Below are 18,013 nucleotides of genomic sequence, written 5' to 3'. Positions count from 1 at the left end.
TAGAAACCTTTTCTTGTGAAGGTCCCCCTCCTTAGCCTTTCTACAAATGACAATAGATCAAGGGCAATTAAGATTTGTTAGGTGGAGGGGAAGGTAAGGAAAAGTTCAATTTGACATCACAACTTGAAAGAGAAAATGGAGAAAGTCCATCTAGTTTCAGGCAGTTTTTACACAAAGACTAAATCCAGCAATAGACATCCAATCCAACAACCCACAAGCGGGAGAGGACAAAAGAAAAAAATGAAAAACAAAATCAGACTCTCCCCTTATCTGCTCAAACAATTACACACAGGCATTCCTATTCACTGCTTTCTAGTAAGGAATTGAAGCTGGTAATTTCCACCAAAAAAAAAAAGTGGGTGAAACAAATTTAGACGTAAAAGGGGAGTGAAATTGACTCCCCATTGCATAAATGTTATTTTCTAATGAACAGAATTTTCCATTTCAGACGAGGAAAAGAACACTGAAATATTCACAGTCCACCACCCATGCAGTCCCAAGCTAAGATCCAATATATTAAACTAATGGTTTGCTTCCCTTGCAGTGACATGGCTTCTGCTTTCAGTAACTCTGGAGTTTGTGGCAAGGACCTCGGGTGCAATTTCCCAGCTGCTGCTTCTCCTACCCCAGCTTGGGTGCCGAGTCTCCGCTTGGATGGTGAGAGAACGAAAATCTGAATCCAAAACAGAGTCGACCTCTGAAGAATTATGGTGAGGCCCATTGCTCCCTCTGTCACATAATTCCCCATCAATTTCTTCAATATTACGACGTTGGGAGATCTTCAAGAGGTCTTCGCCTATCCCTAAATCATCTTCTACTTTCTCACGTGTATCTGCATTCAGATCTTCCTCTTCTTCTTCTGCTGCTGCTGCTGCTGCTTGATGTGTGGATGCTAAAGGAGGCCTCTGGACCTCCTCTTGAACATAAGCTCGGAACTTGTTCTTTGAGGGTTTTATCTTTGAGCAGAATACTTCAAGAAAATTATTCACACACCCGCGGTCATACACATTGATCCTGTTGTCAGCTCTGTACCGGAAATTCTCATAGGTAGTCTGTAAAATATATAGCATTAACTCAACTGATAAGAGTTGAAAAATCAAAGGATTAACAAAACCCAAACATTTCACTAGCAATGAAGAGAACATCAATAAATATTAGATGCTCAAAGGTTGTGAAAGTACGTAAATTGCAAATATTCCCACACCATACATGGTTCAGGGACCACCTATTAATTTTTTCTTTTCATTTTTTTTATTTGGAACACCCTGATCCCCAACCAAACTCCTTATCACAAATGCCAGGCATTGGAGGCAAAGCCATGTCAATCAAAACTCTAAAAAGTAATAAATACCTAGATTAGTTATGTTCTCTGCAATATGACTTTTTTTTTTAACAACCATAGAAATTGGCAAATAGTCTTTCATCACAAGCTACAAATCCAAGAAAGGAGACAGTAACACCAATTCAGTCAATTCTAAGCAGGAGAATCACTAAAATAAGCACTCAGTTCTTGGTGAAGTGACACCAAAAGGCAGTCTGTTTCTGTAGCTGCATTGCATCTAGTCAATGGCCATTCTCCAAGACACATTTAACCACAATACCAGGAGGAACGCCCTCTCTGTAACAGTTATCACAGCAATCATGAAGATTTATCATCTCCACTCGATGTATGCACACAAAACCACGTAAACCTTGTTATCTTCAGGACAGTATTTTGTACCCATTATCAGGGCTGATGATAATTTTACATTCTGCAAGCATAACAAATTTTGCCACACTTATGTTCTTGATTGGTTTGTTTAATGTTTTCTAGTGAGTTCGGGGTTGATTTTGTCCATGCAATTTCAGCAACACCCAACCAGTGCTCTGTGAGTGGTAACCGGTCAAAGAATGCAATAACCTTCTTTTTTTCATAAACAAATTGTTATGCTCATTGATTATGCAGGTCATGGAACTAAAATCCTGACTAACAATGATAGGCCATCGAAAAGAGCTGTTTTGTTATTATAGGACCTATGAACGAAGTTTAACCATGTATTTCTCCCAGACCTGGGAGAAACAAGATCAATGAAATTTGGAATAGCTAAAAATCAACTGCAATACATCTTGTAGCCAAAGATATACAAACAAGAAAGTTAACAGACCTGGTTTGTGCTTATGAGGTACAAATGGAAGCCTGTGAGTCCACCAACAAACCACAGAGAAACAAAACAATATACCATGAGTATCACAGATGCAGGAGATTCTTTCATGGCCTTCCAAACTGTGTCATTTTGATTATCCATCAGAACCTTAATATAGAAAGCTGACATGGCGAAGACATATATGCAAAGAAGAGTTGAAGAAGAAACAAACATAAAGAAGAAACGGTAATTGCGCTGCACATAAAAACAAGAAGTTAGATGAATTTGTATATAACATTTCCCGAATAGAAGGGAACACAAAACAGCTCCAGACAGGAGGAATGGAACAAGAACAAATAGAAACAACTACCATAAATTGTAAACTGAACAGCATACCAGTCCAATGCACTGGCCTACCCAAGGGCAGTGGTGATCAAAACGTTCTACACAATTGTTGCAAATGGAGCAATGCGAGCATCGAGGAGGGCGATATATCATGCACGTCTCACAATACTTCACCTTTACAGCAATGCCATTGACCATAACTTCTTTTGTTCGAGGGAATTGTAGGCTTGGTGTATGTCTTCCTCCAGCCTCAACTGAAGAATCATATCGAATCTCTTCTTCAGGTGGATGGGAATTACGTGGAATTATACCTGGGTCTCGGGCCGAAGTAAGAAAAAGAAGCAGCAAAACCTATCCAAACCAATAAAGATATCAAAATAAGGCACACCACAACTGACCCGTAAAGATAGGAAATTACAGAAGAGATTTTCCCAAGGTAACCTACAAAATGAGAAAGCTATAAAATGAAATTTTCTAAAAACCAAAAGAGGACATAAAGAAGGTGGTGGAGCTCTTATACATGAGTACTAGAAACTTCTGGAAGTATCCAATCTCAATTTACAATCAGAACATTAATTGTAAATTGTAAATTGTACAGGTTCACATCACTCCCAAAATTTAGTTATATGTTATATAATCATCTCATCATCATAATTATTCACCATAACAAATTCACAACCTCGTCACTGGTAGATCTAGGTCCACTAAACAGAAGTAACATACACAAATATGGTGCCTTAACTTTATTGGAGACTAAAAAGTCCTAAGAGGTGTTTGAATATTGAGATCATAAAAATTTCATTACAAATGCTTAAAGGGTTGAATTTGTAGAAGTGAAAAGCATGTTTTAGTCCTACCCTTGAGGCCTGGCTCAAGTGGCAAATGATTGGGGTGGGTTTATGGAAGGTTCCAGGTTCTAATCCCAATGGGGATAAAAAAAAAGGGGGGGGGAAAAATACCTATTAGAAAAAAAAAAAAAAAAAAAAAAAAAAGGCATGTAGGTCCTCCAAGTGAATTGTATAATTTTTGTGGTAAATAAAAATTTTGAAAAATGAGAATTATGTAATTTACAATTTTTTAAGGTATCCTTATAGGATATTAAGAAGAACAAAGAGCTGTCTGATAAGATTGAAATTTATCACTAAAAATTTTAGAACAGAGGCTTTAAGAACTGAATTTGTAGAAGTGAAAAGTATACCAGTATCATCTAAATTTCCAGTCCTAAATTCAATTCAATTGTAGAATTTGGATGCTAAATAAAAATTATGAAACATGACAGTTTTGTAGTTTAATTTCTTTTTATATAAGATCTTAATTTACAATTTGCCATTACACTTCCGATGGCATCCTCCAAATGATATCTACATACAAAGTTTTAAATATATAACACACATTTCAGCAGTGCTATTTTTATTTTCTTTATAGGTAAATGATAAGATGTTGAATAAAAAGCACCTATCAAAGGGGGCACACCCTAGTCAGCAGCTCAATTTCTATAGAGAGCTGTTGATTTAAAGAGAAAGAAGGAAAGGAGAAAAAAAAAAAAAAGTTGGACAAAAACTAAATAATTAATTAATCAACAAAACCTCAATTTAAATTTGGGAAAGAGTGATAACTAAAACCATAATCAAAACAATCTTCAATATTTGATCAGCATTAGATATTTATAGGGTTCAATCTATTATAGAGTACAATTTAGTTGTACTGCCATTATAATTTATTCTTCTTAGAAACTTTAAGGTTACATATATATTAGAAACAAGAGATCTATTAACCATGGATAAAGAGTTCATGAGAAGGATGAGGAATCCCCCAAATAAATACATAAAACCGATCCAAACATAATTGAACTCCTCCACTATACAAGGAGATCTATACAAAATGGAATAGACCATATAAGAATGTACAAAGATATCATCTCCTCAAACCCGAGCTAAGCTTCTCTCATCGCTAATCCAACCCTTTTGATCTACACACCAAATGCCAATTGAATTGAATAACATTAAGAGGAATGCCTATAAAATTGTCTATAAGTAAAGTAGATTTGACAACATTTCTAACGTCCTCCACTTATCCTCAAAGATTCTAAAATCTCTCCCTAACCACACAATCCAAAGCAAAGTGAAACAAGCGATTTTTCAAAGGGTCTTATCTCTAATGGAGATCTCCAAACTCCAATATGAAATGATCATCATGTCTCATATGCTCCTAGGTTAAAACCAATTCATCTTGGCATGTTTGAATAGACTGCCATAATGCCAAAGTTATCAAACAGTGTGGAAAGAGATGGCCAATCATCTCTCCACTCCCTGTATACAAGATGCACCAATCAAGACTAAGGGATTTGAAAAGTCTTCTCAATTGTCACATGTCATTGGTATTTACCTTTTTTGTATGCCACTAACCAAGGAAAAACCTTGACCTTAGATGGGACTTTAGATTTTCATAAAAATTTGGCTGGATAAAAAGAAATTGAATATGATATATTAGGTAAAGTCAAGAAGAATGATTTTACTAAGAATAAGCCTAAAGAGGATAATGCCTAGGCTCTCGCATCTAGAACGGATAGAAACAAATGCACATGAGTGAGAGAAGCATGAATATTTCAAGGTCCTCAATCTCCAAGTCAATGAGATTGCGATGCAAATTAAGATTCCCAGAAAAAGAAGAGGCATTACTAAGGGTAGTTGATATGGAGAGATTTCTAATTTGTAACAACTCTATAAAGACTTAAAAATGGTGAACACAAAGGCTGATCTTTCCAAAAAAAGAATTCCCACCTCATCAGTCACAACAAAACGAATGTGGGCAGAGAAAACTGGAAAACCTATGCAATGGCTTCCAAAGGTACCAATGTGACCATCTAACTGAAACATTGGCATTCCATTGATTAGAATGTTTCATAAATGCTCAAAATAACATGACGCTAAAGGACATAACTTTCCTTAGAGAACCTCCAAAGTCACTTCCCTAATAGAACATAATTCCCCAAAGAAATATTCCCAAACCCCAAACCTCCAAACTCCTTAAGTTTACACACTAAGTCTCAATTAATATGATGATCCTTTTTATCATTTATGACCCTTGACCAAAGAAAATTTCTTTGAAATTTCTCAACCTTTAATGCTCGTGATGTTGGAATCTTAAAAACGGATAAAAAAAATAGCTCGGGATGTGAGACAGGCAAGACTAAATTAAAGTTATTCTACCCCTTAATGACAAAAAGGCTTTTTTCCACCCATTCAAACTTTTCAAATTCTATCAATCATCGGATCCTAAAACGTGTTTGCTTTCGAGTTCCCTCCTAATAGAAGACCAAGGTAAGTGAAAGGTCAATCAAAGATTGCACATTCAAGCATCAACGCCAAGACCATGTCCTAACTTGTGTTGATAGTACAACGAGTGCTCTTGTTTAAATTGATTTTAAAGCGTTGAGAAGCGCCCAGAAACCATTAATTTTAGATTGAGGTTTTGCAAATCTTCCAAAGAAGCTCTAGAAAAAAATATGGTGTTATCTACAAATTATAAATGAGATACTCTAATCTTACTTTTGCCCACTAGGAAGCCCTTTAATAAACCGCTCTCCTCTACTCTTAGTATAAGCATCCTACTTAAGACATCAGATGCAATGGTGAAAAGGAATGGGGAAAGAGGATCTCACTATCTTAAACCTCTAGTTGCCTTAACACATCCTCAAGTGTTTTCATTCATTAAGACCACAAGACTTGCCAAGAACAAGCACCCCCTCATCCAACACTTCCATCTTTAACTCCTTTCTCTCTAGTATAAGGTCCAAAAAAACCCAATCCACATTGTCATAGGCTTTTTCAAAATTAATTTTGAATATTACCCCCTTCCTCTCCTAATCTCCTTTTCTCATCCACCATTTCATTGGCAATCAAATCAACAACCAAAATTTATCTCTCCTAGTTTGTAATTATAAAATTTGTTTAAATTTTTTTCCTTAAAAATAGAAAAAAAAACATATTTGAATTTATTGTTGATCATAACAATAATAAATTAAAAATGTTGGAATACAAAAGAAGATGAGATATAGAAAACACAATCTTTTTTATTGAAGATTTCAACAAATTACATGAAAAAAAAAAAAAAAAAAAAAAAAGAGGTAAGATTGCACTTAGCATGAAAAATTAAAAAAAAAAAATAGTGATTGATTTACTCATTTACCCCTCAAACTAGTTATTATAAAATTGTTGGGAGGGGCATTGATAACATTTGGCATGAAAAAAGTTAAAAAATAAAAATAAAAATAAAAAAAAAAAAAAGCCTTTGGATGAGAGTGAGCTGACCCAACAGGCGATGGGGTACCATGGGCTAGCACGACGGGTTGGTGGTGGGCCGACATAATGGCACAACGGATCATGCCCTTAGGCCCAACACAACCCACTACAATAATTGGGCAGGCCATTCTTTTAGCATGTCCAAACCCAAACTAGGAGGCCTAACCCATTTGACACCTCTATGTCTAACAAAGGAACACTAAAACAGGATTTCCATTACTAAAGATATCTCCTTCCTGTGGATTCTCATCCTCTACCTTTATCATCCTCAGGAATTATCATTGTTGAGCTTCTTCAATTTGTAGCAAATTTCAACAACTTGATGAACCTACCTCTACTATTAAAACAAATCTCCAGGAAATGTGTTCTTGTTTCTTCTCTAAACTTTTTGTTGAAGCCCAAATGCCTCTCTGGCTGCAATGCCTTCTTCAAATGCTTCAACAGCCAGCCAATCTCTTCTCTTTCAAAAGCCATCGAGAAAGCAACACCTTGAATCCTTTTAGTAATAGAAATCCAACTCCTCTCATGGTAGCCTTCAAACCTAACCTCAAAGATCTCCTTTTCCAACTCAAAATCTTCATTGAACAAACCATGCTTTCTCTTTTCCACCTCAAAGATGTTCTTATCAAATCTCAAAGCATTTATATGTCATAAAATCCTTTTCCTATGGGCCTTTTAAAAATCTTCAATAAGGATATAATAGGTTCTTAACCACATGCAGAGATGATATTCTTGAGTAGTAGTGAAACCTCTTTAGAAACTCCAAGGAAGAAAATAGTCAAATAATAAGAAAAGAAAAACTCTGTTTGGTAAGTGTTTTTGAAAATAGTTCTAAAGAACAGTTTTTTAAAACAGTTTTTGAAAACTATTCTTTGATATTTTGTAGAACAAAAGTCTGTTTACGAATCTAAAATGTTCTTAACTTGTTCACTATATTTTTAAATATTTTAAAAATAACTTTTATATATAGTGCTTTATTTTTAATCATTATCCATATCTGTGTAATTATTTTTTAAAACGACTCTTAGAAAACAAGTAAAAACAAATAAATATAACTAAAAGATGTTCATTGAAAACACCTCATTTTTTATTTTTAAGAATAGAAAACTAGGCCATGTTTCATAACTATTTTCGAAAACAGTTCTAAAAAACAATTTTTGATAATAGTTTTTGAAAATTGTTCTCTGATGTTTTGTGGAACAAAATTCTGTTCGGAAACCAAATATATTTCTAACTTGTTTTTTATATTTTGAAATATGTTTTAAAAATAATTTTTATATCTAGTACTTTATTTTTAATCATTCTACATGTTTATATAATTATTTTCTAAAACAACCCTCAAAAAACAAGTGAAAACAACTAAAAGATGTTCTCTAAAAACACTCTCCTTTCTGTTCTTAAGAATAGAAAACATAAAACAATTTTTAGTTGTCAGTTTATGTTTTCTTGTTTTTTTGTTATGGAGAATAGAAAATTGTTCTCGAAAACAGTGATCAAACAAACCCCTATTTCCAAACAAGGTCTTAGATGACAGATAGTTTATCTTATAAAATAAGAAAAATAAAATTAAAACAAAACCAAAAAAAAAAAAAAAAAAGGGCATCAGATTGTAATGAATTTCACAGCAAATAGTTTTCATATTCCTTTTGAAACCATGTGGGAATATTTTGGAGTGACTAGTGGAAACTAATCAATCCCTCATTCACACAAACACAATTGTTATTAAGAAGTATTCATTGAGGTTTTATCAAAAGAATCCTGGCACGGAGGGAGTAATGGGGTATAAGAAGAGAATGTAATTATCCAGAAATAATCTGCATTCATTCACAAAACTAATTACAATCAAACCTTAATCTCAAATCACCACATACAGCCAACACATTCTCCTTAGTAGTTGTAGAAATTCAAATCCAATCAAAATATAATCATTTTCATAAACCCATAATCAAAAAATTTCTCATTACCACAGAAAGGAAGAGGAAAAGTAATCAAACTCCTAAATCAAAAGTTATTTTTTGTTTTTCATTTAAAGGATAAGTAAAGGAGCTGAAAGGATTGGCTTTGAAAGGGAAAAAAAAGTGCTATGATGATATCTTAAAGGTATAAAAATTAAAGTTCCACTAATAGTGTTTAGTGGCATATGTAGGACTATAAATCATAGACCATTTTAAGTGCAATGAATCTTTTAAATGGTAAACAATTTCCCCTGTCAAACACATTGGTTAGTGGAACGACATATTGTTTTAGTTTTCAGCACTTTATATGGTTATCAAAGAGCTCATAGCATCATAAAGAGTTCATATAAAATATAAAATTATATAAATGCCAATTGCAAAAGAAAATAAGGATCAAAAATTAGCCTATGTGTATAGTTTTTGTATAGTGGGGTGTAAGCATTCCTTTGATCAGGTTTTGTATTTTCAAGGAAGGACTTCTCATCCTTCTTTTGTACTTTTATTTTCATCAATAAATTTCTGTTTCTGATCAAAAAGACAAAAAGAAAATAAGGATCAAGAAAACTAACATAGATGGTAAAGGCAATTGCAGCCACCAGAACTGCATATCCCGCATTATATGGTGAAAATGCATGGCGAAGATGCCTTGCAACAAGTGCACAAAAAATAGTAACTGGAACAATGATCAGCAATAAAGTGACAAGCAATGACTTAGCATCCGGCCCAAAGATGAACCACCCACGAAGAAAGAACTTCTGCAAAAGGATAAAATAGGAAGTTAAATTGCAGAATCGACCACAAAGCAAGATCGATTCAGACCAATCATGGTTTGACAAATAAGCAATAAAATAAATACACAAAACCCCCTGTACCTGGGCAGAAACAATATACATATTATAAATGGAAGATAGGTCCTTAGATCTCTCATAGCATATATTTTATGACAATTATGGATCTGTGTGTACTTGAGTGGATAGACATTTGTGCGTGCGCACATCTATAAAAATATTATTTCAGGGGTTATAAGCAAATGTAGAGTTTAAGAAAGCATTTTTCATTTTTCTGATATGAGCCAATATTGAACATATAATAGTTGGCCAAGTATAATAGCATCTAGGACAATGATATTATAATAAAAAACTAAAAAATTATTTTAAAAAACAAACAAACAAACAACCAGCCAAATTACAAGTTTCAATTTGGTAATTTTATATGTTGCACTGTGTGTTTTTGCTTGCATGAGAAACATCAATTCACTTAAAATTAGTAGGCATAGAGACCTGACTAAATTATTGAAATCTAGCTTTAAATATCAGTTTCCCCTCCTCGTCAACCCTTTACTAACTAATCTCACTGCCAAAGAATCTCTCTCCACTCTACTAGATTTCTTCTTCTTCTTCTAGACAAAAATAACATTTCAGTAGATGGAATGAAGAATTACTACAGATAATGATGCAATATCCTTCTTTTTCTTCTTTTAAGAGAAAAAAAATAACATTTTATAAATCACTACAGCGAACAATGAGATATCCTTCAAGAGAACTATAAGATGAATCTCACTACCATCCAAAGAAAACCTCTTTTTCTCCTCCATTTTATAATACAACAAGTGCCGCATGCATAACCTGCATAAAGTCTTCTCCTTGCCTAGTGTGGACTTCGAAGCATTGGAGATCCCCTTCTTCGAGGAGGAGGTCCTAGCTGCCTTGTCCAGCTTAAGTGGGGATAAAGCCCCAGGTTCGGATTGCTTTACCATGGCTTTCTAGCAGTGCTGCTGGGTATTTGTGAAAAGAGAGGTTATGGGGTTCTTCAAGGAATTCCATGAACATAGGGTCTTTCCAAAAGAGTTTAAATGCCACTTTTTTTGGTTCTTGTTCCAAAGAAAGGAGGGGCAAAAGATTTAAAAGACTTTAGATCGATTAGCTTGGTAGGAGGGTTGTTCATGCTTCTAGCTAAGATCCTTACAAATAGACTTAAAAGAGTGGTGGGTAACTTAGTCTTGGATTTCCAACATGCTTTTGTGGTGGGTAGACAAATATTGAATGTTGTTTTGATAGCAAATGAAGTCATTGATTCTAGAATTAAAGCCAACTTCAGAAGAATCATCTACAAACTTGACATTGAAAAAGCTTATAATCATGTTGAGTGGAGTTTTGTCCTTGTTTTGTTGGAAAAAATGGGTTTTAGACCCAAGTGGATTAGTTGGATTAAATAGTGTATCTCTACAACACATTCTTCTCAATCTTGGTAAATGGATCCCTTCAGGTTTTTTCCAAAGCTCTAGGAGGTTGAGACAAGGAGACCCTTTGTCCCCTTACCCCTTCATTCAAGCAACAGAGACTCTATCTCCCGCATTCTTCTTAGGGCTAAAGAAGGAGGTTTTATTAATGGCTTCTTAGTAAGGGGTAGAAGTGGTTTGGGGGTGGCGATATCCCATTTGTTATTTGCAAACGACACACTCATTCTTTGTGATGCTAGCAAGGAGAATCTAGAGTACTTGAGCTGAATCCTTATGTGGTTTGAATCGATATCAGGGCTAAAGATCAACTTAGAGAAAAGTGAGTTGATCCCTGTTGGGAATGTCTTTAACATGGAGAAGCTTGCTAGGACTTTAGGTTGCAAGGAGGGTACTCTTCCTACCACCTATTTAAGCTTACCTTTGGGAGCCCCTCACAAGTCCCATAGGGTTTGGGAAGGGGTGGAAGAACATTTTCAGAAAAGGCTTACTTTGTGGAAGAGACGGTATCTTTCAAAGGGGGGAAGACAAACTTTGATAAAAAGCACTTTGTCCAGCTTACCGGTTTATTTCATGTCCCTCTTTGCCATCCCAAAGAGGGTAGCTATGAGATTGGAAAAGATTCAAAAAGATTTTTTATAGAAAAGGGAGGCTTTGACTCACAAGCCACATTTGGTGAGGGTCTGTTTGTTGCATGGAAAAACAAAAAGAGGGTTTGGGCATAAGAAACTTATCCATCCTTAATACGGCATTGTTGGGAAAATAGTCTTGATGATTTGTGAGTGAAATGAATCCCCTTTGGAAACAGGTAATTACAAGAAAGCACAGACAAGAAGAAGGGGGGTGGCACATTAATGAAGTGAGAGAGGGGTATGGTGTGGGTGTATGGAAGACAATTAGAGATGGATGGGAGGCGCTCTAAGACAAAATAGGCTTTAGGGTTGGATTTGATAACATGGTGAAGTTCTAAATAGACAAGTGGTGTGGGGACACACCTTTGAGGGAATCATTTCTAGCTATTTATTCTATAATCTCCTTGAAATATGCTTGGGTGGTAGCTGAGGCCCTAGGTTCGTTAAATAGCTGCATGACTAGGAGCTAGAGGAGGTTGATGCCTTTTTTTAGGAGATTATATGATCACTTCATTAGATTGGCCTTTGAGGATTCTATAGTATGGTTGGGGTCAAAGAATGGTAACTTCTCGATTAAGTCTTTCTACTCCTCATTGGCTAGTGGGAGAGAAGAGCCTTTCCCTCATGGTATAGTTTGGAATTATTGGATCCAATGAGAGTTAGCTTCTTTGCTTGGGAAGCTAATTCGGCTGAGGATTTTGATTTTGGATCAGCTCAAAACGAGGGATTAGAGGATCCCTAATAGATGTCAAAGTTTTTATAGACGAAAGCGTAAGGCGAGACGTTTTTGTGATCGTGAGGCGAAGTGTAAGCCTCGAGGCGTTGAGGCGTAAGCTTTTTGAGCCTCACATTATATAATTAATTATTAAAATATATAAAATAAAATAAAATAAAATAGCATAAATAAAAACATGAAAACAATTCATTAAAATCATTAAAAAAAAAACATACTAGTTCCCTACTTTCACAAAAAACCATAACAAAGTCATAAAATAGAAAATAGATTCAACTATACTAATAGTTTCAAACTTTAACAAAAAGTCATAACTAAGTCATGAAATAGACGAAGAAGTTCATGATTTTTTGTAAATGTTCTCATCAAGCTAAGAACCCAACTATGCCCATATATGAACTTCACTACTTGCCTAGCTCGAGAAAGTGTAGTAGCATGAACATTTAGCTTTCCAATATCCTCCAACATCAAATCAATACAATGAGCAGCACAAGGAGTCCACCACAATCTTCTCCTTCTTTCCATAAGCCTCATTCCAGCATTCACATAATTAGAGGCATTATCAGTGATGACTTGCACGACATTCTCCTCTCCAATTTCTTCAACCACCTCATCAAGATATTTAAACATCAATTCCCCATTTTTTTATTGTATCAGAAGCATCAATTGATTTCATAAACCAAGTGACAACAGGACTATTCACCAAAAAATTAATGAGACACCTACTCTTTCCATCTGTCCAATATGGATGTTCAATTATGTCTAATGGTTGGACAGATGGAAAGAGTAGGTGTCTTATCAATTTTTTGGTGAATAGTCCTGTTGGCACTTGGTTTATGAAATCAATTAATGCTTCTGATACAATAAAAAAATGGGGAATTTATGTTTAAATATCTTGATGAGGTGGTTGAAGAAATTGGAGAGGAGAATGTCGTGCAAGTCATCACTGATAATGCCTCTAATTATGTGAATGCTGGAATGAGGCTTATGGAAAGAAGGAGAAGATTGTGGTGGACTCCTTGTGCTGCTCATTGTATTGATTTGATGTTGGAGGATATTGGAAAGCTAAATGTTCATGCTACTACACTTTCTCGAGCTAGGCAAGTTGTGAAGTTCATATATGGGCATAGTTGGGTTCTTAGCTTGATGAGAACATTTACAAAAAATCATGAACTTCTTCGTCTATTTCATGACTTAGTTATGACTTTTTGTTAAAGTTTGAAACTATTAGTATAGTTGAATCTATTTTCTATTTTATGACTTTGTTATGGTTTTTTTTTAAAGTAGGGAACTAGTATGTTTTTTTTTTTAATGATTTTAATGAATTGTTTTCATGTTTTTATTTATGCTATTTTATTTTATTTTATTTTATTTTATATATTTTAAATTATTAATTAATTATATAATGTGAGGCTCAAAAAGCTTACGCCTCAACGCCTCGAGGCTTATGCCTCACCTCACAAACACAAAAACGTCTTGCCTTACACTTTCGCCTTTAAAAACTTTGATTGTGAAAACTTAGACCAAACAATTAAAAATTCTTTCTTGAACCTTTTTTGGTAAATTGTATATTAAAGATGGTTCTTTGTTGATGGTAGATTTTGTGGATTGATTAGACTCTTTGTAGGGTGTGTTTGCTGGTTTTTGTGTCTTCGCACCACTTTTTTTGTTGCTTTGCATACATCGTGTATACCCTCTTTCATCTATAATACATTTTCTTTATCCATCAAAAAAAAAAAGGAATTAACGCAAACATGAATTTAGGTCCTTAATGGTAGAACAAAAGCCCAACACTCCATTAATTAATGGACAGGAATGTTGCAGCCAGGAAAACATCAAAGGTTAAGGAGAACATAATGAACCCTAAATTAAACATTAGTACCTGAGATTCTTGATGACATAACCATAAATATAATCAAGTTCCCTTTTTGGTATGAAGTTGACAGGAATTCAGGACTCTAGAACCCCACTCCAGAAAAGGACTAAGTAACTTATTAAAGATTCAATTTGTTCCAGGGCCTTGCACTGCTACCACATTCCTTATATGTACAACCACTGCCATAGTCGCTACAAGTACAACTGCTGCCACCACTACAACCACCATCATAACCAATTTGATCCCAACACTCCTACTATCACCTCCAATGCAACCCAAAAACCACAATCATCACCCAACTCTACCATCACAGTGCCACCACCTCATAAACATTACTGTGGCCATCATTGCAATTCTTCCAAGTATCAAACTACACAACTTATATATATATATATATATATATATATATATATATATAGATAACCACAACACCCCATCATGGCAAGGGCCCTTCAGACCCTCACAGGGTTCCCAAACACAGGGAGCCTAACTGCACCTACCACAACTAGATTCCAGTAATCTATGGATTCCCGACAGCAGGAACTGAATCCAAAACCGTGCGCCTCTACTACACATCCTGGCACTTGCCCTCACCACTAGGCCAGGCCCGGTAGGCATCAAACTGCACAACTAATGTTCAGTCCTTTGCACCTCTTTTACTGTTCATGGAGCTCCAAACCCTTATCACCACAATCTTAGATTTATGCATTCTAAGGCCTCAGTTTGTGAGGCTCATGCACTTCACAAGCTTCCTATAATAAGCTTTATTTCAAAGAATTAAATCCAAAAAGGTTTACTCAATGCCTAACTCAAGTGGCAAGAGGTTTAGGGTGAGGATGTAGGAGCTCAGGAGGTTCCAGATTTCAATAGAGAAAACAACAAAAGGCTGCCTATTAAAAGGAAAAAGGTTTACTTGCTTTTATCAAGTTCTAGAGAGGAAAATAGTAGAAAAGTGGTGAGAATTGAAAAAACATAAAAAAAGAGTCGGTTTTATTTGTTATTATCCTCTCTTTTTTACCATTTCCAGTTATAAATAATAAAATCAAAAGGTTTACTGATTGCTTTATGTTAATAAAAGGCCTTACCTTAAACTTTCATTTTTAACAACACAACTGTGACTCATTCTTTGATTGATAACATGTAAAACATCTACTCTATATCAGATGACAAAGCAAATTAAACATTTTTTTCTTCATACAACAGACTTGGTCCAAGAATGAGACTAACACACGTATTCCTTCAGACCATTCCTCAACCTTAATCAAGTGGAATGTCAAACTTGATCAAGAACTGTGAAGAAGCAGCTTTGTCCTCTATCCTATATCCTATCAGAATTTGGTACCATGCATATCCAATGAGCATACAAAATTTCCAATGCTAGAGAGATTGTAATGCAACCATAGCTCCCAACACACAAGCAGCCTAGCAAAAAATAATGCAAGTTCCTACTATTCTAATACTTCATGTAATTCCCAAAGCCATAAGAGTTAATTTTAAATCATTAGAGAACACTTTATTAATTCAACAGCGTGCAATTTAAAACATTTGCTAACAACTCAGTTTCAATTATGATGAAACAGTGTAGAACACACGGAACTTACTTTATAAATTTGGGGGAAAAAGGAAGGGGAAGAAGCCTAAAAAGAATATTAAAAATAATCAGCATAACAGCACCAGAACACTTGCAAAAATACGCATATGCTTATTTGAGGTCTAAACTAGTTTGACACTTTCTGGTTAAGAGGTATATACTTTTCCACATTCAAACCATCAGCATCATCCTGTTAGGAACTGCCTAAGTAAACGAGACAAAAAATAACGAAAATGAGCCAATAATGTGTAGTCTGCAGCCAACTACGCTCATCCCCTCATTCCAATCCCAAGCTAAGTGAAGTGCCATGGAGATCAAATGCCCTTAAAAAAAAGAACTAAAAAAAGCTTTAAAATGGACAAACATGAATAACACACTAATAAGCATGCTTTAACAAAATGCAATCTCTAGATGGGAAGAACTTGTAGTAAACTCTCTCCACCACTACATCTGTGAAGCATTATTTTGTCACCCAAGGTCTCTGTTACTTTTCTATGTGCAAAGCAGAAAGATGATATTGTAGAATGTTTCTAATATAAAGATCATCATCAAGCCATCCAACCCAGCTTCTCGATAGATATTGCTGAAATTGCTAACTTTATTAAATTGGGGCACAAAAGACATGCCAAATTTCAATTATCCGTTTCCTTTTTCAGGAAAAATATATTTAGCTTTCTTTTATAATAAAGGAAAATTTATTAACAAGGCCGCATATATAAGAGCACCAAAGTGCAACAGCCAACAAACTAGGAAAACATGCATTACACAAGAGAAAGCACCACACCACCCTAAGCCCTATTGAAACTAAAAGAGTCTAGAAAAGAAACATCATCAACCCCCATGATAACCCTAGGCCAAGAAAACACAGATTTAATGAAAATTTCTCTCTTCCAATACGAAATATGCTACCATCTTCACTTATTTGTTTGTTCAGTAACCTTCCACCCAATTCAACCATTTTGGTCACTCAGAGTTCAATTTTCTGGTTTCTTTGGAAACAACCAACCAAAAAGGAAAAGACAAGTCTATATAAGCTAACCACCTATGCTGAAAAACCATATTACCAGTACCCGACCAACATTTCTCCTTTGGAAAAATGGCCACATCACTCGATTAATTTCCGGAAAACCTTCCCATACTTGAATACCACGGGCTCCTAGTAGCAGCAGAAACATGTCCCAGAAATAAGACAGAAAAGTTTGCTCTCTTATGCCTTGCTCGTTCTCTCAGCAGCCAAACAGAGTATAAATACCATTGGGTCAAAAGTGTACCTAATTCAGACTCCAAACAAACAAAAACACTGAAACAAGAAAACCCCACTAATTTTCACACAAACCCACTAAATTCTCACACAAACCCAACAAATCTAAACCAAACCCAGATGGCAAAAACAAACAACATATTCAAATTTGTCAGCCACGAGCAGAAGGAGGGAAAACAAAAAAAGACTCACATTGCTTCCTTGCCACACTTGATAGACTCGCTTTGCCATGGGAGAAACCACGCGCTCTCACTAGGCAGGAACAGAATCGAAGATTTGGAACTTGTGGCCGTTCATTTCAACCTCAAAACCCCAAATCTCAGTGAAATCACCCTCGATTGTGGGTGGTAGTCGGGGAAATTGGTGGTGTGGTGGGAGGATTTGGTGAAGAAAATGGTATTGGGCTGGTGGGGTGATCTGAAATGGGATGTTTGATGTTTTGGGAATTTGGAAGAGTGTCAGTGGGAAATGAAACGAACGTTTTTGGGAAGGATTACTCCACTATTCACACGGACACATAGTGAAGGCAAAACTGAACTTCCTTACCCTTTTCTCACGTCACATCTCGAATCTCATTTTTGGTTTGTATTCGTCTTCCAAATTTGCCGTCCTTGCCCTCTATTCCTTAACTTTTACCAACGGGCCCCTTTTTCAAAATTTAAAATAAAATTTAAAAAATTAAAAAAAAAAAAAAAATTGCGTGATTAATTCCCATCATTAATTGCCTTTCTAGAAATTGATCCTCGAGAGGGTGATATCACTTCCCTTGTAAGAATAAATATTTGAAATTACCAAAAATAACGTTCAAAACACTATGTTTCTATTTTTATCTATACTCAAATATTATATCCATCAAATTAAAAACACCTTTAAGACAACCCCTTTCAAACATGCCATAAAATTCTAATTTTAGTAATAATATTTTTATAAAATATTTGAAAATAAATTATGTATCTTTTT

General features: G+C 35.2%; 1 protein-coding gene across 1 annotated transcript; it reads right to left on the bottom strand.

Annotated features, from left to right (window-relative positions):
- Positions 1 to 94: 94 nt before the first annotated feature.
- Positions 95 to 17,623, bottom strand: LOC117907640 (protein S-acyltransferase 8-like). The gene is made up of 5 exons (XM_034821256.1): positions 17,246 to 17,623; positions 9,294 to 9,479; positions 2,520 to 2,819; positions 2,145 to 2,378; positions 95 to 1,052 (listed from the first exon to the last, which is right to left on the bottom strand). Exons 1-5 carry the CDS (start codon positions 17,282 to 17,284, stop codon positions 522 to 524), a joined length of 1,290 nt encoding a protein of 429 aa, XP_034677147.1. The 5' UTR covers positions 17,285 to 17,623; the 3' UTR covers positions 95 to 521.
- Between the last annotated feature and the right edge of the window lie 390 nt (positions 17,624 to 18,013).

Source organism: Vitis riparia, chromosome 18 (assembly GCF_004353265.1).
Source record: "Vitis riparia cultivar Riparia Gloire de Montpellier isolate 1030 chromosome 18, EGFV_Vit.rip_1.0, whole genome shotgun sequence".
In the NCBI taxonomy this organism is placed as follows: Eukaryota; Viridiplantae; Streptophyta; class Magnoliopsida; order Vitales; family Vitaceae; genus Vitis; species Vitis riparia.
This window is presented reverse-complemented; position numbering and strand designations above follow the sequence as displayed.